This window comes from Mobula hypostoma, chromosome 14 (genome assembly GCF_963921235.1).
Source record: "Mobula hypostoma chromosome 14, sMobHyp1.1, whole genome shotgun sequence".
Classification (NCBI taxonomy): domain Eukaryota; kingdom Metazoa; phylum Chordata; class Chondrichthyes; order Myliobatiformes; family Myliobatidae; genus Mobula; species Mobula hypostoma.
In genome coordinates, this window is record NC_086110.1 from 18488074 (window position 1) to 18512889 (window position 24816).

At 43.5% G+C, this 24816-nt stretch overlaps 2 protein-coding genes across 2 annotated transcripts in view; one reads left to right on the plus strand and one right to left on the minus strand.

Annotated features, from left to right (window-relative positions):
• Window positions 1-8369, plus strand: part of LOC134356458 (plasmolipin-like) — a 49505-nt gene extending 41136 nt beyond the window's left edge. Inside the window, exons 3-4 of the mRNA XM_063067411.1 lie at window positions 2031-2153; window positions 6673-8369. Of these exons, the coding sequence (XP_062923481.1) occupies window positions 2031-2153; window positions 6673-6792 (243 nt within the window). The 3' untranslated portion in view covers window positions 6793-8369. The remainder of the gene's footprint in view (window positions 1-2030; window positions 2154-6672) is intronic.
• A 2524-nt stretch (window positions 8370-10893) lies between these two features.
• arl2bp (ADP-ribosylation factor-like 2 binding protein) overlaps window positions 10894-24816 on the minus strand; it is a 44755-nt gene continuing 30832 nt past the window's right edge. Inside the window, exons 6-7 of the mRNA XM_063066730.1 lie at window positions 16074-16170; window positions 10894-12869 (exon numbers count right to left, since the gene is read on the minus strand). Coding sequence (XP_062922800.1) covers window positions 12762-12869; window positions 16074-16170 — 205 coding nt within the window. The 3' untranslated portion in view covers window positions 10894-12761. The remainder of the gene's footprint in view (window positions 12870-16073; window positions 16171-24816) is intronic.

Genomic DNA, 24816 nt, shown 5'->3' on the forward strand with positions numbered 1-24816 from the left:
TATTGAGATTCCGGGATACTTTCTGAGTACTCCACTTCCACAAATTAGCCTGGGTTGGTAGGATTAGTCTGGGTATATTTATGGTGTCTCCCCTTAAGTAAACCAGTGTGCTTCTCCAGGCTAACTTGTGGAAGTCGGCCCATTCAGGAAATTACTCCAGGGCATCAGCCTCCATTCAGGTACTTTAATAAAAAGAAACGGAGTATTCAGGAAGAAAAGTCCTTTTAGCCCGGATTTATCAAATAGCAATACTTGAAAATCCCTTATAACACTTCCCATAATTATTCGAAAGCTGTGTAACCCTGTTTATCTGTACATTTGCTTCCGTGAAGTGATAATGAGAAATGCTGCATAACCTGATCATAGTGGCCTGTACTTTGGGAGGTGCCTTTGTTTTTCTCTTCCTAGTATTCAGTGACAATCAAAAAGTATATGAGATACATTTTATTAGTACTTCACAATGATCACTGGGAGAGATTGTGATCGATCTGCTCCTATTTGCATGGTGTTGAAAACTTTTATACACCATCAGAGCAGAAGAAGGCTATTTGGCCTATTGGGTCTGCTCTGCCATTTGATCATGGGTGATTTATTATCGCTCTCAACCGCTTCTCCTGCCTTCTCCTCATAACCTTTGATGCCTTTACTAATCAAACTCTGCTTTAAATATACCCGGTGACTTGGCCACCACAGCTTCCACCTCACACCTTTTAACATATGCGTACAAGATGCTGGGGGATCTCAGCGGGCCAGGCAGCGTCTATGGAAAGGAATAAATAGTCGATGAAACTCTTCATCAGGACTGGAAAAGAATGGGGAAGAAACCAGAATAAGAAGATGGGGGGAAAGGGAAGAAGTACGAGCTGGAAGGAGATAGTTGAAACCAAGTAGATGGGGGAGAGGGGATGAAGTAAGAAGCTGGGAGGTGATGGGTGGAAAAGCTAAAGGGCTGAAGAAGAAGGAATCTGATAGGAGAGGAGGGTAGACCATGGGAGAAAGGGAAGGAGGAGGGCACGAGGCAGGTGAGGAGAATAGAAATGGTAAAATGGGAGCTGGAGTGGGGAATGGAAGAAGAAGAAAAGAGGAGGGGGATCTCTAAAAGGAGTTAGAGAAATGGATGTTCATGCTTTCAGGCTGGAGGGAACCCAGATGGAATTTGAGGTGTTGCTTCTCCAACTTGAGAGTGGCCTCATTGTGGCAGCAGAGGAGGCTACGGACTGCCGTGTCAGAGTGGGAGTGGGGATTAGAATTAAAATGGTTGGCCACCGGGATATTCTGCTTGTTGCAGATGGAATGACAAAGTGGTCCCCCCCGATCCACGTCGGGTCTCACCAATGTGGAGGAGGTTGGATTGGGAACACTAGATACAGGAGATGACCCCAACAGATTAGTAGGCGAAGTGTTGCCTCACCTAGAAGGATTGATTGGGGCCCTGAATGGAGATGAGGGAGGAGCTGAGTGGCCAGGTGTGTCACTCCTTTGGCTTGCAGGGATACGCGCCAGGAGGGAGATCAGTAGGGAGGGATGAATAGACAAGGGAATCACACGGGGAGAGTGAACCATATGACAAGTGGAGAGTGGGGGGAGGTAAAGATGAGTTTGGTGATAGCATCTCGTTGAAGGTGGTGGAAATTGTGGGGAATGATGTGCTGGATGTGGAGGCTCATGGTGTGGTAGGTCAGGACGAGAGGAATTCTATCCTCGTTAGAGCAGTGTGAAGACGGGGTGAGGGCGGGTGTCTGTGAATGGAGGAGGTGTGGATGAGGACAGCACCAATGGTGGAGGAAGGGAGCTGGAGTCCTTGAAACAATGGTATCAGTTAGTTCTGAAGACAGAGGTGTTAAGAAACAGTTCATGGTGTTTCCTTCCTGTCCTTGTACTTTAATTATATTAACTTTCCCTCATGTATTTGACCTTACCCATTGTTTTTTCTGTTCGTTTTATGTTATTTTGGGCAGTTTAACTATAATCACATTAAGTAGGTCAACTTTAATCGTATTATTGGTTTAACCAATTTTCTCTCTCACCAGCGGCTCTATTTTAATTTGGGTGCCACAGTTCTGTATTTAACTGCCTTCATCACTAACGCATCCTCAGTGGACCCGACATCCATTCGTGGGAGCTACAAATACAATAACAGAGCAGCTAGTGCGGTGAGTGGCCAAACTACTGCTTTTCAGTGAATGCTATGTTTTAAACAAGTGCAATAAAAAGTTTGGCTTTTTTTAAAATGATAAAATCTGCCATAAACAAAATATCATGATGTTATGTTGGGGATAATCTTGGTAATTGTATCAAATGTATCCTCGCTTCATGCTGAATACAGTACACTCTCAGCCGCTCAGCATCTAATAGGAATGGAGGGATGCCAGATGCACAAGGATTACTTAAAAATTACTGTACTTCTATGCATAGACCACTGCCAAACTATCAGTATTACAGCACCTGTGACCTGGGATTAATTCCTGCTGCTGTCTTTAAAGCACTTGCACATTCTCTCTGTGACCATCTGTGTTCCCTCTGGGTGCTCTGGTTCCTTCCCACATTCCCAAGACTTACGGGTTAGTCGATTAATTGGCCACATGGGTGTAATTGGGCACTCCGGGCTTTTTGAGCCAGAAGGCCTGTTGTAACATACTGTTTCTCTAAATAAATAGATACATATTAAATCAATAAATAAACAACCACATCATCTCCTTACTGTTTTAACTGCAATTCTATATTTGAAGGAATTCTATATTTGAAGGCGGAACAGAATTGGTGCAGGACACAGCAAAAGTTAATAAAAGAATGGTAACCTCCTTCATGGTGCCAGATCTTCAGAGGATGTTGCTACTAATGAGTTTACAGCTTCAGTGCCCATTTCTGATAGCTTGATGGAAGGCAGATCATTGATGCAATGGTTGAAGATGTTTGGGCCCGGACATTGCCTTGGACGCTTACGGTTGTGTCCTTGGCAATTGCTAATTAGCCCCCCACAAGCACAGCTATGGCTCCATGTTCGACCCCATCAAGACAAAATTGGTGGCCTTATCCGAGGTACTGCCAGCTGGTGGTGTAGTGGCATCAGCGCCAGACTTCGGAGCGAAGGCTCCCGAGTTCGATTCCAGCAGAATCACTTGCACGCTTTCCATCCGTGCTGGGTTGAGCGTCAAGCTAGCAACTTGGCCTCGTAAAAATAAGAAAGCCTGCTTTAAAAAAATGATGTCATTATGGTGTCCCGATGACTTCACTCGGAGTTAAGGGCTTTCTTCTTCTCTCTGAGGTACCATTGGTTGGGGTGTGGGCAGCAGGAAGTTGAAAACATCTACAGAAGGCACTATGCTAATATGCAAATCTACCCCTCCCCCACATCTGTCTCACCTCTCCCCAGCTCAGCCCTCTTCCGATGCGCGAACTGCTTATTGGCATGTAAGTGTGCCACTTATCCCGTCTAGATCGGTTTCATGGTGATCTGTGGTCATCAGCCATGACTGAAGTGAAGAGCCTTTGTTGCCTGGCAACCAAGCTCTGGTCCGTTGAGGTTGGCACTGCCTGCTGCTGCAGAACGATGCTACATAACCGGAACATGAGCGAAGGCATGCTTGGTTGTGAGGGGTGTGGAGAGGACAGATCGGAAGCACGGTCTGTGTGTGGGCAGGAAGGGCTCCACAGTCAGAGCATGTAGATATCCCTGCAGGTGTGCCGCTGAGTGATGGGAGGATGTGGCAGACAGGTGGCATCGGGAAGACTGCCTGAACACTGCATTTGTGCAGGAGTGGTGTCGGTGCCCCACACAGACCTGGCCCAGTAATCTTGTCCAGAGCTGGAGCCAGTCCTCTGCAGCAATAGAGACCTACTGCTTTCAGACTTGTGTACCCAGTTGCGATTAGATTCAGATTTGTTTATTCATCAATGTACACTCAGAGGCCACTTTATTAGATACGACTGTGCACGTACTTGTTAACGTAAATATCTAATCAGTCAATCAAGTGGCAGCAACTCAACGCTTAAAAGTATGCTGGCACGGTCAAGGGTTCAGTTGTTGTTCAGACAAAACATCAGAGTGGGGAAGAAAAGTGATCCAAGTGACTTTGACTGTGAGAATGATTGCTGGTGCCAGATGGGGTGGTTTGAGTATTTTAGAAACCGCTGATCTCCTGGGATATTCACGGACAACAGTCTCTGGAGTAGGGGTTCCCAACCTTTATAATGCCATGGACCTCTACCGTTATCCGAGGGGTCTGTGGACCCCAGTTTGGGAACTCCTGCTCTAGATTTTACAGAGAATGGTGTGAGAAACAAAAAAAAAAATCCAGTGAGTGCCAGTTCTGTGGATGAAAAAGCCTTGTTAATGAGCGAGATCAGAGGAGAATGGCCAGACTGGCTTGATATGACAGGAAGGCAACAGTAACTAAAATAATCATGTGTCACAACAGTGGTGTGCGGCTGATTGGAAAGCGACACTAGCATGGATGATGGCAGAGCAGCAATGGCTGGAGTATATTGGAGTAATTTGGAAGGCCCAGAATAGATACATCCCAAAGAAGAAAGCTGAGTGACACAACTGTGACTGACAAGAGAAGTCAAAGCCAATATAAAAGCCACAGAGAGGGCATATAATGGAGCAAAAATTTGTGGGAAGTTAGAGAATTGGGAAGCTTTTAAAAACCAACAGAAGGCAACTAAAAAAGCCATAACGAGAGAAAAGGTAAACCAGTCAATACCAAAAGTTTTTCAAAAATATAAAGAGTTAAAGAAAGGTGAGAGTGGATATTGGACCACTGGATAATGATGGAGAAGTAGAAATGGGGGGGAAAAAGAAATGGCCGATGGACTTTATCAGTATTTTGTGTCAGTCTTCACTATGGAAGATACTGGCAGTATGCCAGAAATTCGAGAATGTGAGTGTTGTTGCTATTAAGGAGATTATTATTATTATTTTACGGAGAAGGTGTTTGGGAATCTGAAAGGTCAGAAGATAGATAAGCCACCTAGACCAGATGGACTGCACCCCAGGATTCTGAAAGGGGAAGCTGAAAATATTGTGGAGGCACTACGAATGATTCTTCAAGAATCACTAGATTCTGGAATGGATCCAGAGAAGTGGAAAACTGCAAATATCACTCCACTCTTTAAGAAGACAAGGAGGCCAAAAAAGGAAATTGTAGGCCATTTAGCCTGACTTCAGTGGTTCGGAAAAAGTTGGGAGTCCACTATTAAGGATGAGGCTTTGGAGCACATGATAGAATAGGCCAATCAGCAGAGTTTCCTTAAGGGGGAGTCTTGCCTGACAAGAATTCTTTGAAAAAATAACAGGCAGGATAGACAAAGGAGAGTCAGAAGATCTTGTTTATCAGGCTTTTCAGAAGGCCTTTGACAAGGTGCACACGAGGCTGCTTAACAAGATAAGAGCCCATGGTATTACAGGAAAGATACTAGCATAGATAAAAGGTGGGCTGACTGGCAGGAGGCAAAGGGTCGGAATAAAGGGGGCCTTTTCTGGTTGTTTGCCATAGTTAGTGGTATTCTGCAGGTGTTGCTGTTGGGACCACTTCTTTTCACATTATATGTCAATGATTTGGATGATGAAATGGATGGCTTTGTGGCCAAGTTTGCGGACGACACAAAGATAGATGGAGCAGCAAATGGCATTGAGGAAGCAGGGAGACTGCAGAAGAACTTAGACAGATTGGGAGAATGGGCAAAGAAGTGGCAGATGGAATATAGTGTTGGAAAGTGTACATTTATGCACTTTGGTAGACAGAATAAAGGCGTAGACTACTTTCCAAACGGGGAGAAAATTTAAAAAGCAGAGGTGCAAAGGGACTTGTGAATCATTGTGCAGGATTCCCAAAGGTGAACTTGCAGGTTCAGTTGGTGGTAAGGAAGGCAAATGCAATGTTACCATTCATTTCGAGAACTAGAACTTAAGAGTAATGATGTAATGCTGAGGCTTTATAAAGCACTGGTCAGACTGCACTTGGGGTATGTGAGCAGTTTTGAGTCCTTTTTGTAAGAAAAGATGTGCTGGCATTGGAAAGGGCCCAGAGGAGGTTCACGAGAATGATTTTAGGAATGATAGGTTTAACATACGGGAAGCACTTGATGGCTCTCAGCATGCACTCACTGGAGTTTAGAAGAATCGGCGGGTGTAGGTATCTCATTGAAACCCTTCGAATACTGAAAGGTCTGGACAGAGTAGATGTGAGGAGGATGTCCCCTTTAGAGGGAAAGTCTCGGTCCGGAGGGCACAACTTCAGAATAGAGGGATGTCCATTCAGAACAGAAATAAGGAGGAATTTCTTTAATGAATCTGCAGAGGCCAAGTTATTGAGTATATTTAAAACAGGGCATCAAAGGTTATGGGGAGAAGGCAGGAGAATGAGAGGAATAATAAATCAGTCATGATGGAATGGTGGGGCAGACTGGATGGGCCAAATGGCCTACTGTAATTCTGCACCTATGTCTTATGGTATCTTTCCCATCTTGTGTTCCCTGGTAGGTTTGAGGTCCAGCAGTGAATGAATATTAGTCAATGGTGGGATTAACCCTTTTCTTCAGTTACTACGTGAAGGAGTGCTGTTAAACGTCCATCCTTCTCAATTTACTTCTTTCTTTTCCCAGTACAAGTCTGTATTTCAAGAGAGAATTCAAACATATTAATGTTGACCTGATGTGCTTTTCCCACAGTTCTTTGCAGGAGTGGTGATGATTTCATATGGACTGAGTACTTTCCATTCCTGCCTATGCCTGTACAGAAGTCAGGACAACGCAGCAACAAGTCAGACAACTGGTAATAATTCAGCATAATCTCACTTGTTGAATCATTTGTTACCCGCTTTCAAAAGCCCAAGCCAAGTGTGTTGTTTTAGCTCTAGAAACACTCTCAGCTCTAGCTCCACATGCATCCTGGTTAAAGGTTGTAAATTCTCTGCTGTTACCAAGGATAAGCAAATTTATTGTATTTTTTAACTTTTAAATTGCTTTGATTTCACTTTTGGGATTATTGCAGTTTTTCTCAAAACCTGATGTATTTTCCACACAATTTTCAGTTTTGCATGTTACATGTCAGCCAATTACAGCTGAAGCATCCTACCAGCAAAACAGTCCTGAGCACGGATTACAAGTACGATTAGTTAAGAAATGATCAGCATTATTAAACAGATAAAGATTGCAGGCGCTCAACAGTACAAGCAAGAACTTCCAGACTTAATTGTTAACCTGTGCTGATTTGGCTGAGGAGGCATTTTAGGTGGACCCTAGTATGTTACCCTTTTGATTGAATACAGTGCCTGCACCTGGCACTGCAAGTTTCTACCTATAAATGTAACTTGCACTTCAGCATCAGTACAAAGTGAGATTATATTGAAATCTGCTTTCCCAAGGGAACGGTCATAATTATTGTTTTTTAAAGTTAATGGATTTGCAGAAAGGAGGTGAGGATGTGAGGATGTGAGGGATGAGTCTTGTCTTTGCTATGGAGTGCACAGGCCAGATTCAGAAGTTGAATTTACTGAGACACCTGAAACTCTGTACATGCCCCAAGGCTACAAATGGCATATCACCCAGGGAACTTCAACAATCTTAACCAAGTGACTTCCCAGAGGAATAATGGGAAAACAAAATAAAACACCTAACATAGAATATAGTGATGTCGACTGAAAGCTCAGCCAAAGTAGTGCCTTGAAACGAGGAGAGCGAACTTAAGTAGCAGATGGAATGAGGAATGGAATTCCAGAACAGTGGATCTTGGTGGTTGAAGATATGTCTTCTAGTATTAATAAAGGGGAAGAGGATGATGAAGAAGCGAGAGGTAGAGGAATGGTGAGAGATTAAGCCATGTGGTTGGAGAATGCTCAAGACTCAACAGTGCCAGAGTTGTAGGCATGAGCAACAGTAGGAGGGAAAGAAGTGGTATTCAAGCATTAAACTGCACACTTGTGCCTTTCATAACAATTAGTGGTTGGTTAAGAAAAAATAAATGACTCAGGAATTACAACGACAAGCTTTCAAAATGGATCATTCCCCCCCCCACCATAGTTTAATTTTGCTTATTTAAAATCTAAAGAACCATTTTTATCTTAAATCAAACTGAAAATAGCAAAGGAGATTGTGTGGTTATTTGGTAGAGATTAGGGTTTTTATTGTGTATATTTGTATGCTCCACGACCGCTGGACTAAGTGTGTAAATGTAGGAGGGGACTATGTTGAAAAATAAATGTGCTAGGTTTTCTAAAGTGGATTTCTTCTACCTTAAGCCACGAACATATCAATCACCCCTTGTATTAAATAAATGAACTATACTGTATTTATATAAAGTTTCATCCATTAATGTACTGAATAAAAATCAGTGATCTGTACCAATCTTCCAATAAATGAAATTAGAAACCAACATATAGTTGTGCTTGTTCATATTGAGTTGATTTTGGGAGTTTTGCCTCGCTTATCTTCGGTTGAAGGCACCATGGGATGTTAAAGGCTGCCATTTCATTGGGAGCTCCCTATTTATGTAAGTCAGTAATTTAAACAAGGCAGAGCCACAGCCAAACTCTATCCTATTATTGGTCACAAAGTGTATGTGGTGGAGCTTTTGATAACGTATGTGAAGCTTAGCTGATTGATGGTGTCAAACACTGAGTGCTATTGGAGTTGCACTTGCCCTGGAAAATAAATCTTTACCTGTTTTAGGATTTAGACCAGCAACGATGAAGGCATGGCAATTCTAATTCCAAGTCAGGAGTCTGTCTGATTTGGGAGATGGGCATGGCAGGGGCTACTGGTACTGGTATTCTCTTGTGCCCTGGTGCCCCTTGCAGGTAAGGGAGGTGCTGTCAACCTGGCATTAAGTAATTATGATGCATTTATGTAGATGGCATAGACTGCAGCAATGGTGCATGAGCAGATGAGGGAATGAATATTTATGGCGCACCAATCAAGTTCGTTGCCTCCTGTTGATCATCGCTTGCGCTACATTGATCCAGACATGCAGACTGATTCAATGAGCCACTAATATAAATGGTGAGGTAAAACATGGATAATTCATCACTGGATATCCAGCTTCCACCCTGCTATAATGGGAACAGTATTAATTATCAGTGGTCGGTGGTTAGACTTTGTCATTGGCTGTCTCCTACTTTAACTTTAGTTTGACCAGGATTCCTTGATGGGTCAAAATACTGCCTTGATGCCAAGGTCAGTCATCCTCACTTTTCCTCTGGAATTCAACTCTTTAGTCCATATTTAAACGAAGACTGTGATGAACTCAAAACCAATAAGAAAATTCCGACAAAGAATTGCTGAGTAGCTTGTCAGTAAGTGCCTCCTGATGGGGTAGTCAATAACATTTTCTGTCATTTTACTGCAGCAGTACAGTGCAATACATTAAAAAATTGTTACAATAATATGTAAATAAAATAGAGCAAAATGTGAGCAAATAGTGAGGTCAGGTTAGTGGTTTCCCCAAGTACCAAAATGCCAGCCTTGAAGGGAATGCACTGATCTTACAGTGAAATAGATAACTCAGGAAGGGACCAAAGAAAATTATTTTAAATATGATAGTATCCAACACAAATCTATTTTATACTACTTGGAATTATTGTACTATAGTATTTACCTCTCAATTTTTGCCCTGGTATCACCATAATAGTCACTAATTGCAATCTAAGCTATCACACCAATAGGACACATCTTTAAATAGAATGATTCTTTGATCCTAATAGTTTTTAAAAATTTTTGCTCCATTGTGTGTTACACAGCACAATTATTGGGCTAAGGGACTAAGTTCCTAGCATCGTTATACTCTGACCTATGAACAGGTCAAGTTGCCACCTACTCTAATGCCTACCAACATCACAAAGTTCGAAGCAAATTTATTATCAAAATAGGAGATTCACGTCTCAGGGTAATCTGTGCAAATTACCCAAATCAGGATTCCATTGTTTTATTTTGGCATACAGCATGAATTTATCATGGAGATGCATTAGATACATCATATGTCAGGAAGCCAAATGATCTGTTTCTATGCTGTACGATTTGAACACTTTACCAGTGAGGTTTTGCAAGCAGAGAAGTAATTGACCATAATACCATAAAACACATAGAATTTAGCCCATGCAGCCTGCTCTGCCATTCTGTCATAGCTGATTTATCCTTCTCAACCCCATTCTTCTGCCTTCTCCCCTCCCAACAGTATCCAAAGTAGGTATATTTATTAAAAAGGGGAATGGTCACAGCATTGCACTGTCTGCCTATTCCCTTCCCCTCTCCTGACAGTCATCCAGCTACTGTACCTCCCTCCTGTGAGGTGGTCACCCCTTTCACCTCCTCAGTCTCCTGGATGAGCTTAAGGTCACCCAGCTGCAGCTTCAGTTTCCTAATAGTTTGTAAGTAATTAGTGGAGTAATTATGTACAGATGAAAACATTTCTTGCATTGTCAGGAGGAGGGGGAGAGGGAGAGGGAGGGGGAGGGGGAGGGGGCTGAGGGTGAGGGTGGAGAGGGAGGGGGGAGGGGGAAGGGGGAGGGGGAGGAGGAGGGGGAGAGGGAGAGGGAGAGGGAGAGGGAGAGGAGGGAGAATGAATATCACTTGGCCAGAGCTCTCTTGTCATTCAGCAGTCCTACTGCACTGGCAAGTGTTAGACTGCGGTAGAGGGACTGTGATAGTCTTTGATCAGCAATGACCTCATAGACTCTGAGCTCTCTGCTTCTCTACATCATTTTTGCTGATTTTTGAACAGCCTCATTTTTATTGGAGTCAAGGGAAAATTAAGAGTAAGTGGAATTATAAGCTGTTAATTATAGGCAGACATGTATGCTGCAATTTTATGATGTTGGTACTGTGAATTACTAACTGATGATTTTACATTACCTGTGTATTTAGAAATCAGAAGTACTCGTCTTACAAACATGCATTTCAGCAATCCTTTATTCAAAATACATTGGAATAAAAGTATGTACAAATATGAAAATATAAACATTCACAAGCCACAGTGAAACAAAAGCTAAAATGACACATTCACTTTTCTTTACTAAGAAAGCCATAATACTCTGCACTCTTCTTAACAAAATCTTCTTTCTTACATGTTGAACTGAGTAACACTAAAAGGCTGAGTTAAATCCATTAACTGGAATAAACAATCAATAGTACTGGACAATTAAGCAGTCATATGAATAGAAATTAAGTGGTAAAAGAACACCTAACTGCCTATACTGATATCTCACAAAAATGTTTCAAGCAAGTCAAAATGATATGGTATTCTCTAATCAAGATGCCAAAAACTTTGGATGTTTGAGATTGTTAGTTGTGTGCATATTGTTATTAAGACAATGGCCAACTTCTCTGTGGAAGTCTTGGTTTCAGTTCAGACAATATTACAGTGCTATGACAAGTTAAAGTATAATTTGAATTTAGGCAGTTGGAGATGTTAAAACCTGATTTAGTGTTGCCTGGATTTAAAGATTCCAGTCAGCTCAGGGAGGATGATTTCATTTTACACACAGTGGATTACTCTGCAAGATGAAAGGGGCCAGAGTGTCACAGCAACTGGTGCAGCTTCAGAGACTCGGATTCAGTGCTAATCTTAGATGCAGTCTGTGCCTGCACTTTGCACGTTTTTCTTTGTGGCTGTACAGGTTTCCATTGGTTGCTCTGGTTTTCTCCCACACGTTAAAGACGGGCAGGTAGATGAATGTGTAGAGTAAGTGACAAAAGGAATGGATTGGGCATGTGTGATAAGAAATAATTTGCATGATGAAAGGAAATGAAGAAGGGGCATGGAACTAATGGGATTGTCGGCTCCAGGAGTTGGAATGGACTGTGAGCTGACCGGCCTTAGGTCAGAATGAAATATGAAGTGGGTGGGTGCAGAAAACAAGGGAAACATTGTTTCTGGATGTGGTTATTCAGGTCAATAGGATATAATTCAATGGAGTTCAGAGTTAATTTTCCAAAAATTCAGACACAAAGGACTGCAAATGTTGGCACATGAAACAAACAATTTGCTGGAGGGTGGCAGACTTGCTCACTTTTGAGTCAAGGTCCTGCATCAGGACTTAAAAGTGGACTTGGTTTGACTTAAAGCATAATTAATTCCTTTGTTTCCTGAACAACAATAATATCTGCCTCCAGTTACAATATTTATATGGCTCCCAAAAACTCTGGAAAATTGCAACTTTTCATGACTCCTAGAACGAATAGAAACAGTCTGCAAAAACAAGGGGGCATCATTTAAGGTGACTGGAGGAAGGTATGGGACAGAGGGGGAGGAGAATGTCAGAAGCAAGTTCTTTACACAGAGAGTTGTGGGTGTACGGAACACTTTGCCAGAGGTGGTAAGATACATTAGGGTCATTTAAGAAACTCTTCAATAGGGAATAAGGATGATACAAAAATGAACGGTTATGTAAGAGGGAAGGGTTAGATTGATCTTAGAATTGATTAAAAGGTTGGCACAACATTGTGGGCCAAAGGGCCTGTACTGTCTTGTAGTGTTCTATATTCTAAGCAAAATCTGAAAGGGAGCTATCACTATTCCAATTTGAAAAGGATAAAATGTAGACTGTAACCTACATTGGACTGGATTTAAGGGTTGCAAAATTGTTGTCTTGAGTTCTTGGATAGGTTGGATTCCCAAAGTGTTGAAGACTTCTGAGCTTTAGAATGTGCCTGTACAAACTTCCCTAGAGAATACTGAAACATATCAAAATGCCTGTTTCATCATCATGGATGGAATACATCACTGTACAGGAAAAAATGCAGAACTTTACAAATATTCAGTTAAACTATTGCAAAGGTAGAATATTATTTGAAGCTGGAGACAACGATGAGGATTTTGATAAGGGCGTCACTATGAGATCACCACTAAAGTCAAGGCCGTGCCCTTCCTTTTCCTGAAAAGGCAAAATTTAACATGAGGAAGAAAATATTTGAGTTAGTCACCAACTAAACAGCATCTGACATGATTTAACTCCTATGACAGCAACAGATTTAATGATTAGCTTTGTACTTCCTCAGCCTGTAATCGAACCGGAACCCAATGACACCATTTGCTTGGCTCCATTTCTATACACACATGATACCTAGGTATCAAGGGTTGATGCACCAACCTGGTGCAAGAGACAGTTCCTGCACCCCAAACAGATAAACTGCAGAGAAAATACTTTATTCTAAACACTTGTATTCTAAACATCCTTGTACATCTCTATCTCACATCAAAATGACGTGAGAGCCCTCTGCTTCTTCCTTGCACAGCAGCACCACCAGTTCCTCCCCACCTACACACTCACATGCTTGGCTGATCTTGTTCTTACATTGAGCAACAACTTAAACCGCATTATGTGTAATTCTGGTATTGCATGGACCACAGGATAAAGAAAGGCCTGACCTTTTGTGGGATACGTGGAATGGCTTTGTTACAGTACTAGTCGCGCTTCATCCCTCAAAGATTTTTCCAGCACATTGATGAGGGCTTCTTTCTGCATTCTTACAAACATAATAAGTTTGCTACTTTTCCTGTGAATTTCCACCCTGCTCTCATTTTCATATTGCCCATCTGATTTTTCCGTTACCTTTCTGGATTCCTCCATCTCAGCAGATAGGTTTAGCTTTAAACATCCATTACAGAGTGGGAGAATGGGAGAGGAAGTGGGAGGTGCAAAGGGACTTGGAGTCCTCATGGAGGATTCCCTAAAAGTTAATTTGCAGGTTGAGTCAGTGGTAAGCAAGGCAAATGCAATATTAGCATTCATTTCCAAAGGACAATATAAAAGCAAGGACCTAATGCTGAGGCTTTATAAGACATTGGTAAGACCACACGGAGTATCGTGGGCAGTTTTGGGCCCATTATCCAAGAAAAGATATGCTGGCATTGGAGAGGGTCCAGAGGAAGTTCACGAGAATGCTTCTGGGAATGGAAGAGTTAACATACAAGAAACGCTTGTTAGCTCTGGGCCTGTACACACTGTAGTTTAGAAGAAATGGGGGCGGGGGGGGACGACTCATTGAAACGTATCGTATATTGAAAGGTCTAGATAGAGTGGATATAGAGTATATTTCCTATAATGGGGAGGTTGAGGACCAGAGGGCACAGCCTCAGAATAGAGGGATGTCCACTTACAACAGAGATGAGGGATTTCTTTAGCCGGAGGTGAGTGAATCTGTGGAATTCATTGCCACAGATAGCTGAGGAGGCCAAGTCATTGGCATCTTTAAAGCAGAGAATGATAGGTTCTTGATTAGTCTGGGCGTCAAAAGTTACAGAGAGAAGGCAAGAGAATGGGGTTGAGAGTGTTATTCAATCAGCCATGATGCAATGGTGGAACAGACTGGATGGGCTGAATGGCCTAGTCCTGCTCCTATGTCTTAAGGTCTTATAATAAGCTCATAGATTCTGACAACTTTCTTGATACATTCCATCCATCTTCACTCTTGTAAATACACCTATTCTGTTCTCACTATTCCTCAGTCTGTCATTTTTGCTCTGATGATGAGACTTTTCACTCTCTACTTCTGGCATGTCTTCTACTCTACCACAAGTTAGAGATCTCAATAATAACTCAACTATTTTCTGCAGCTCTGCTCTCTGATAGAGCAAGATAAAAGTTTGCTTGCTCTTTCTCCCCCACTCCATTGCTTCCACATTCAAAAAATCATCTTCCACCTGACACCGCTGATCTTTGTACCACTTTCACAGGTTCCAATTCCTTTGTTTGTCCAGTTTGTCTTTATATTCGCAACCTTCAAGCAGGTTCAACCACTAGGCCTATATTCCCTCTCTCATCACTTTTCAACATGGTGAAGGGGTTATTCCTTTCAGAACTACCTGGTCTGGTCTTCCGTCTCCACCAAATACTCCCATTCTTACAGCATTTTACTTTGTAATTGCAGGAAATACAATAGAAATCTTTTTATCTCATCTCTTCCCAGCATCCAGGGACTCAAACAGGCCTTTAAGGCACAGAAGAAATTTGCCCTATTACTTTCATGTGAATTACATTCAGTGATCACACCATGTTCTCTCCACATCGGTGAACACATTGTGGAGCATTTGCACAATGCTCTCTCCGAGCTGCCTATTGTCTATTCTAGTCCACTGACTTGTCTGTCTGCGTCATCTCATCTTTTGTTTGGTCACACTGCAACCTTCCACATTCAACAGTAAATTCATTAGCTTTTGGGTATCACACATTCCCTGTTTGTTTCTGAATTAGCAAGTTCTGTCACAGGTCATCTATCTGTAATATTGTGTTAGGTTTTCCTCTCTCCGTTAGTGTGTCCTTGTGTCTTGGCATTCCTTACAGCTTCTGTATACCTTCATGTTGTGTTTCTAACCACCCTCATTAATCCACTGGATCAGCATGGAAACCACGGCCTCACCCTCTCAGCGATCTTCCCAACGTCTTTGCAACATAAAACCAACATTTTTGCCTTTTCTCAGTTCTGTCAAAGAAACTAACAACGTGAAATATTAACTCTTTCTCTTTCCACAGATGCCTGACCTGCTGAGAGTTTCCAGCATTTTGTTTTATTTCAGATTTCCAGTATCTCTAGATTTTGGATTATCATTTTTCATAATGCTGTTCATATGTTGGGAGTCTTTAATAACCTGGAGGTCATAAAAGCTTCTACAATTAAGTCCTCTTGGCTAAAAGATCCAAAGGGGGGTAGAAAATAGAAGAGGCTAGTTAAGGGATTCATCAGCCTAAACTTGTCACATGACAGATTTTATTCAACAGAATTATCTTATACTCCACCAAAATCGTATACAATTATCTAAGATATATTAATCATTCAGTTTGACAACACCCATAAATATATAGTTGTCCTCAGAAAACTAAATACATTAACACAAGCTCAACAAGCTTGAAAATTGGGTTTATTTTCTCAATGCAAGAACACAAATCGCCTTTGAATCTTCACTCCTCTATCCCTTCTGACCAGCAGACATAAAAATTAATGGTTGTACCCTCACAGTGCTTGTGTAGGACCAGCTAACTCAGGAAAGGCTGGTATTTGAATATGTTACCTTCCCAGACTGAATGTGGTGAACAAATGTGACATTGCGCTTTAATTTCACACAGAGCAGCATCACATACCATTCTGTAGTCAAGGAACATTTCTTTGAAAGCCAGGAAATCAGTGAAGGTCAGCAACATGTCAAATATATCTCCAGATATTTCATCTTTATGTTGCCTGCAATAAACCACAACAGCACTATTGTTATATTTTATGTGATTTTCAGTGACGAATTATGTTTCTCAACTATAATAATTCAAACTTAGGCACTGTCTGCTTTTGTAATATTTTCCAATGGATGTGGCAATGGCTCAAGAAACTACAGAGGTTCAATTCTGATGTAAATTGCATGCAATATTGATGATAAGCCCAAAGGAACCGATAGTCTGCAGAGCAGGTTGATGGGAAATTTACTGGCTAACTTAGTGACTGACAATTTGTTATAACAAGAAAATTAAAAAGCTTCTGAATTAATTTTTGCAAGAAGAAATTGTGAAAGCTTTTCCTTCTTACCAAGAACCAAATGAAAGGCTGCTCAACATTTTCGGACTAATATGCAAATTTTATGCAAATAACTAATCAAAATGCAAATTAGAATAGGGGCTCTTCAACAGTGAATAGACCCCAACTTACATATTTAAAACCGTGCTTGCTTTTCTGGGTAGTTATTTATAAACCTACTTCAGAAGTAAATTAGCTAAATAACAGCTGCACATGTTCTGTTGTAATCTACAACAACTTTCTACACTATTGAAAACATCAACAACCTTAGTGTCAGCTGCAGACTTACTAACCCACCCTTCCACTTCCTCATCCAAGTCATTTATTAACAATCACAAAGAGCGGGATAGAACTCCTAACTACTCCCCATAACCTTTGACACCTTGACTAATCAAGAACCTACCAACCACCACTTTAAATCTACTCAATTGTCACAGACCCCATGACGGGAATAAAGAACCAGCAGAGATGGAAAACACTTTGGAGTCTCGTATTGCTATAAACTAATAATATTTATTAGTAACTACGCAATACAGTAATATAAATGTAGATAAATCAAACAGGTTAGCAATGATTACATAAAAGTAAGTGTGGAATATATATGTATGAAAAACCAGGCTTCTTTAAGTCTAGGGGTAAAAAGATACAGTCTTACGATGATGAGTAAAGTTCAGTTCAGTTCAGTTTGTGGTATTTAGTTGAGTAGTGATGGAGAGAGAGAGAGAGGGAGAGATTTGAGTCTTCAGGTGAGCTGATGCTGTCAATCTTCTCGTCGTTCTTCGAAATCCTTTCAAAGTCACTGACTGTGGCTTTAACAAAGGGGACCGGTTTTCTGTGGTGGAGCTATCACCCAGGCGAGGGTGGACACATAGACAACTCCCCACCAGTCAACCCCTTTTCCTCCTTCCACTGCAAGAGCGATTGGATTGATTCGCCTGATCGATCCTCCAAAACCCACTTTCTCTGCGGGCACAACATTGCTCATTCAGTGTCCAGATCATGTGTCTGAGGTCTGTATCATCTGACTTCCTAATTTATCTTCCCGTACTGAGCATCAACTGTCATTCAAATAATCCCTCCTTCGTCTCTGTGAGAAATGCAAGCAGGCAAAAATCCTTGAAGAAATATCAACAACCTGCCCAAAATCATAACATCGAGTGTCCATTAAATAACATCCTCTTCGGTCACCATAGCAAATTACGAGCTGCTCGGTGCTGTCTCCAAACCCAACTCAGTAGAAATCCAAAGTTACTTCCAGTGCCTTAAAGTGACAGTCCAATCAGTTAGACTGTCTCTCTCTCTCTTTCACAAACAACAGTTCATAGACCTCAGTTCCGGCGCCCTGCAGGCTACAGGCTACAGGCTCCAGGCTCCGCCAGCCCCAGCTCCAGATCCAGCTCGGACCGAGGTCCTGACCCTCTCCAGACCAGAACCGCTCTTACTGCTGCTGGGTCCGACCGCTTGTCTCATTCCCCCACTACCCTCTTTCCACCCCGCGACTCCCAACCTTCCCTCTACCCTTCATCACCCCTCCATTCCTCTGATCCCTCATCCTCCCCTAACTCTGCTCTCCCTGAATATCCCAACCACCCCTCCCTCCTGAGACCTCCCACTCTTTACCCTCCTCTGAGCCGTGTCTTCACCATACGTTCTGCCTCACTTTTGTCCCCTTCCGTCCACACCTCAGTGAGTTCCGTGCCCGCCATGACGCTGAACTCTTCTTCCGTCGCCTACGTCTTCGAGCCTACTTCTTTGGCAAGGATTCCCCTCCCCCTACTGATAACCCCTTCTCCCGTCTTCAACCCTCCTCCTCCTCCTGGACACCCCGCCCAGGCCTTCTACCTGCACTCGATCTCTTCATCTCCAACTGTCGCTGAGACATCAACCGTCTCAACTTCACCACTCCTCTCTCCTGTTCCAACCTCACTCCCTCTGAATGCACTGCCCTCCACTCTCTCCACACTAATCCCAAACTCACCATCAAACCCGCTGACCAAGGTGGTGCCGTAGTAGTCTAACGGACAGACCTCTACCTCACTGAGGCCAAACGGCAGCTGTCTGACACCACCTCTTACTTACCCCTGGAACAGGACCTCACCAAAAAACATCAAACCGTTGTCTCCCGCACCATCACTACCCTTATCAACTCCGGAGACCTTCCATCCTCAGCCACTAAACTAATAATTCCCACACCCTGTACCGCTTTGTTTTACCTCCTCCCCAAGATCCACAAGCCGGACTGTCCCGGTAGACCCATAGTTTCTGCCTGTCACTGTCCCACCAAACATGTATCTGCCTACCTGGACTCCATTTTGTCACCCATAGTTCAGTCTCTCCCCACCTACATCCGGGATACATCCCATGCCCTTCAGCTCTTCAATAACTTCCAGTTCTCCGGTCCCGACTGCTTCATTTTCACTATGGATGTCCAATCCTTATACACCTCCATTCCCCATCAAGAAGGCCTCAAAGCCCTCCGCTACTTTTTGGACAATAGACCTCACCAGTTCCCCACCACCACTACCCTCCTCCGGTTGGCGGAACTGGTACTCACACTTAATAAATAACTTCTCTTTTGGCTCTTCCCACTTTCTTCAGACCAAGGGTGTAGCTATGAGCACTCGCATGGGCCCCAGCTATGCCTGTCTCTTCGTTGGTTATGTGGAACAGTCTGTGCTCCAAACCTATTCTGGTACTGCTCCCTAATTTTTCCTCCGGTACATTGACGACTACATTGGTGCTACTTCCCGCACCCATGCTGAGCTCGTAAATTTCCTCGACTTTACTTCAAACTTCCACCCAGCCCTCAAATTCACCTGGTCTAACTCGGACACTTCTCTCCCCTTTTCGATCTCTCGGTCTCCATCTCTGGAGACAGACCGTCTACTAACATCTTCTATGAGCCCAATGACTCTCATAACTACCTCCACTATACCTCTTCCCACCCCACCACATGCAAAAATGCCATTCCCTATTCCCAGTTCCTCTGTCTCCGCCGCATCTGCTCCCAGGATGAGGCTTTCCGTTCCAGGACATCTCAAATGTCCTCTTTCTTTAAGGATCGTGGTTTCCCTTCTGCTGTCATCAATGATGCCCTCACCCGCATCTCCTCCATTTCCCGCACTTCGGCCCTCACCCCATCCTCCCACCACAATAGGGACGGAGTTTCCCTTGTCCTCACCTACCACCCCAGCAGCCTCCAGATCCAGCACATTATCCTCAGCAACTTCCGCCACCTTCAACAGGACCCCACCACTAAGCACATCTTTCCCTCTCCACCCCTCTCCACCTTCCGCAGGGATCGGTCCCTCCGTGACTCCCTGATCCACATGTCCCTCCCCACGGATCTCCCATCCGGCACTTATCTCTGTAAGCGTAAGTGCTACACCTGTCCCTACACCTCCTCTCTTGCCACCATTCAGGGCCCCAAACAGTCCTTCCAGGTGAGGCAACACTTCACTTGTGAGTCTGTTGGGGTTATCTATTGCATCCAGTGCTCCTGGTGCGGCCTCCTGTACATCGGTGAAACCTGACGCAGATTGGGGGACGGCTTCATCGAGCACCTCCACTCCGTCCGCCACAACAGACAGGATCTCCCGGTTGCCACCCACTTCAACTCTGCTTCCCATTCGGATATGTCCATACATGGCCTCCTCTACTGCCATGATGAGGCTAAACTCAGGTTGGAGGAGCAACACCTCATATACCGTCTAGGTAGTCTCCAGCCCCTTGGTATGAACATAGAATTCTCCAACTTCCGGTAATTCCCTCCCCCTCCCTTCCCCTATCCCTATTTCATTCTGCCCCCTCCCCCAGCTGCCTATCACTTCCCTCATGGTTCCACCTCCTTCTACCACCCATTGTGTTTTCCCCTATTCCTTCTTCACCTTTCCTGCCTATCCTCTCCCTGCTTCCCCTCCCCCACCCCTTTATCTTTCCCTTTACTGGTTTTTCACCTGGAACCTACCAGCCTTCTCCTTCCCACCCTCCCCCCACCTTCGTTATAGGGCCTCTGCCCCTTCCCTCTTCAGTCCTGATGAAGGGCTCCGGCCCGAAACATTGACTGATCGTTTCCACAGATGCTGCCTGACCTGCCGAGTTCCTCCAGCGTGTTGTGAGTGTTACTCCTCAACTCTGTTCTAAATGGATGTCTGCCTGAGGCTGTGCCCTGCAGCCTAAGACTCACCCACTATAGGAAACATTCTCTCCACATCGACACTAATTCTTTCAATATTCGATAGGTTTTAATGAGGTTCCCACTCAATTATCTTCTACACACCAGCGAGTACAAGCCCAGAGCCAAATAATCCTCATACAGAAGTGTAAAAATCTTAAACACATATACATAGCTAAGGTGCATAAGACTTTTACATTGTACTGCAAAATTTTACATATTGCAATGCACTGCTACAAAAAAAAAACAAATTTCATAACACGTGAGTGATGATAAACCTGATTCTGATATAGGTCTCTATTGTGGACTGAGAGTGGGCAGGGAGAGGGGAGGGAGCAGGAAGCACCAGAGAGACATTCTCCAATAATCAATAAACCAATTGTTTGGAATCAAATGACCTTGCCTGGTGTCTCAGGGCTGGGTGTGCCTGCACCCATGCTACCCCCTGCCCCTGGCACTTCTCTGCCACCTGTCCCACACCCCTCCCGCAGTGCTCCACCCTCACCATTCCAAACATCCTTTGCTCCCGCCAGATTTACAAACTCGCTCTCCTTGCCACATTGACAAATATAGTACTGTGCAAAGGTCTTAGGTACCCTAGCTACAGCTGCAGGAAAATTGGTGAACTCTTTGCAAATACCTAGTTTTCTGCATTAATTACTCAGAAAAAATGGTCTGATCCTCATCTAAATCACAATAATAGACAAGCATAATCTGCCTAAAGTAATAACACACAAACAACTGTACTTCTTCTTGTCAATAGTGAGTACATCATTTGAACAATCACAGTCTAAGTCCAAAAAAGTATGTTACTTTCTGGGGTATTCCTTCTACAAAAGCTCTTTGGAGTCAATGAGATGAGGTTGGAGGTGTGGGTGCCCTGCCCTTTAAAAAAACACACCAAGTCAAGCTACTGACAGAGCCTGCTCTTCTCAAGAAAGATCTGTTTATGTGCACATGCCTTGATCAAAACAACTTTCAGATGACCTTAGAAGAATTGAAGATGTATGAAGCTGGAATAGGTTACTGTACTGTATAGCCTACAGTATAAGGGACTACTTTATGTTTTAGTAACACGTCATTGAATGCACTATTAGGCGCGTATTGATCTGTACGTGTGTGCCGAGTTCGGTTTCTGCCAGTAAAGAACCATGAACTTTAGCTCCTGTCTCCAGCGTTGTGTAACCAGGCCACATACACAACAAATTGGCACGAGGTTAACAAACTTATATCTTATTGGAACACCGTGTTTCAGTTGACGACACTCGGAGGAAGAGCACAAGGAACAAGCCAAGGAGTGGGAGAAGGTGGCAGAGCAAGGCCACGAGTCGGAAAGGAAGCGGGAGCACAGCCGGGGTTGGGAACGTCGGGAGACCAAGAGACACAGTCGGAGCCGCAGCACGTCCGAGATCACAGCTGGCGCTGACTCTCAGGGGCTGAGGGTCTGCCTGCCCCAGAAGGGAGATAAAAAGGAGCGTCACACACATCTAGGCAGAGTGCGCTTGTGGTGCTAGCAGAAAGGACATGTGAGTCAAAAAGAAAAATAAGGGGAGAACGGGGCTTAATAAACATAACAAAGATGGTGATGATTGGAACCATTACAGTATTTGATAGCGGCATTGAAGACTGGGCAACTTACATTGAAAGAGTGGAGTTATATTGTGAAGCTAATGGTGTTAAGGATGAAAAGAAAGCCAGTGACTTACTCAGTATTATGGGAGCAAAAACACACGGGCTGCTATGGAGCTTGTTAACCCCTGAAAAGCCAGCTGACAAAACATTCAAGCAAATAGTAGACGCTCTCCAACAGCATTTAAACCCCACACCACTGATCATTGCTGAAAGATTTAAATTTCACAATCGGAATCAGAGCAAAAATGAAAGCATTTCTGAATATTGTGCTGAATTGCGCAAATTATCAGAACATTGTCAATTTGGAGCTGGTCTACTGGACGCATTGAAGGACAGGTTAGTGTGTGACATGCACTGTGAAACCACACAGAAGAAGCTCCTGGGTGAAAAAAGACCTTACATTAGAGAAAGCGCTAAACATTGCAATATCAACAGAAACAGTAGCACGGGGTACTTCCGAGATACAACAAAAATCTCTGAAATATGCCACTAATAAAATGTCGCTGAACAGGAGTGAAGGAAAGAAATGTTACCCTTGTGGGAACAGGTCACATGACCCTGATGACTGTTGGTTTAAAGACAAAGAATGCAGAAACTGTGGCAAACAAGGCCACACTGGCAGAGTATGCAAAGCTAGTCAACAGCAGGAAAAGGACAAAATACAGAGAAATAAGAAACCCCAGTAAGGAAAACACAACAATGTACACAAAATGGAAGAAAGCAGTTCTGATGAAAATGACTCAGACTAAAGTGAATTGTCTTGTCTGCAACTTCACAGCGTGAAAGAGACAGATGATCGAAGACTAATAAAGATCACTCCACAAGTGGCAGGCGTGAAATCGGAAATGGAGTTGGACACAGGCTCAGCTTTAACAGTGATCTCTGTACACGACGACAAATGACTGTTTCCTCACATACCTCTGAAACGAACTAAACTACTGCTAAAGACTTACACACAGACAGAAAGTGCATCCCAAAGGTAAAGTTAAAGTGACAGTGACCTACGGAGACAATACACAGCAGCTGAACCTTGATGTACTGAAAAATGGAGGATCACCATTGCTGGGACGTGAATGGCTCAGGAAAATCCAGTTGGATTGGCACACCATCAAGGCACTAGATGTGTCAACAAAGGAGGGCAGCTCAGCAGGGAAGATGTCCGCAGCTCTCCTCTCACCCATTGTTGACTATTACAACGACGAGGAGAAACTAGACAGCATTGATGATGAGGACGAACACAGTATCCGTGGCCGCAACTCGGATGAAAATACAAAGGATGCAAGGGAGACAGATATTGCCAATAAGCAGGATGATGAAGACTACCTGGAAGTAAAACAATGGATGTACCAGGAGAAATTGACATCTCTCAAAAGACAGCTACAGCAGTTACAGGAAGGCACCTTGCAGGAGTATCAGAAAAGGATGAAGAAACTAGATCAACAATACAAGGAAAGAATACAAAATGCAGAGCTTTTTCTGCAACTGGAGACAGAACAAGTGGAAAGGAATTGTATTAAAGAGAAGAAAGCAGCAGTGAAGGAATTTGAAGATAAAAAGATTGAGTTAGAAGAAAAGAAAAAGATGATTGAGAATGAGAGGCTAACAATGGAACTCATGGCAGATTCTATCGAGGTAAAGCAAATAATGACTAGGAGACTAAGGTGGAGACCTAATGGTCCAAAGCTCTCAAAGGAAGGTCTCAAAGCTCTACGCTTCTTTTTGGATTCAAGACCTAATCAGTTCCCCTCTACCACCACTCTGCTCCGCCTAGCGGAATTAGTCCTTACTCTTAATAATTTCTCCTTTGGCTCCTCCCACTTCCTCCAAACTAAAGGTGTAGCTATGGGCACCCGTATGGGTCCTAGCTATGCCTGCCTTTTTGTTGGGTTTGTGAAACAATCTATGTTCCGTGCCTATTCTGGTATCTGTCCCCCACTTTTCCTTCGCTACATCGATGACTGCATTGGTGCTGCTTCCTGCACGCATGCAGAACTCGTTGACTTTATTAACTTTGCCTCCAACTTTCACCCTGCCCTCAAGTTTACCTGGTCCATTTCCGACACCTGCCTCCCCTTTCTAGATCTTTCTGTCTCTGTCTCTGTCTCTGGAGACAGCTTATCCACAGATGTCTACTATAAGCCTACTGACTCTCACAGCTATCTGGACTATTCCTCTTCTCACCCTGTCTCTTGCAAAAACGCCATCCCCTTCTTGCAATTCCTCCGTCTCCGCCGCATCTGCTCTCAGGATGAGGCTTTTCATTCTAGGACGAGGGAGATGTCTTCCTTTTTTAAAGAAAGGGGCTTCCCTTCCCCCACTATCAACTCTGCTCTTAAACGCATCTCCCCCATTTCACGTACATCTGCTCTCACTCCATCCTCCCGCCACCCTACTAGGAATAGGGTTCCCCTGGTCCTCACCTACCACCCCACCAGCCTCCGGGTCCAACATATTATTCTCCGTAACTTCCGCCACCTCCAACGGGATCCCACCACTAAGCACATCTTTCCCTCCCC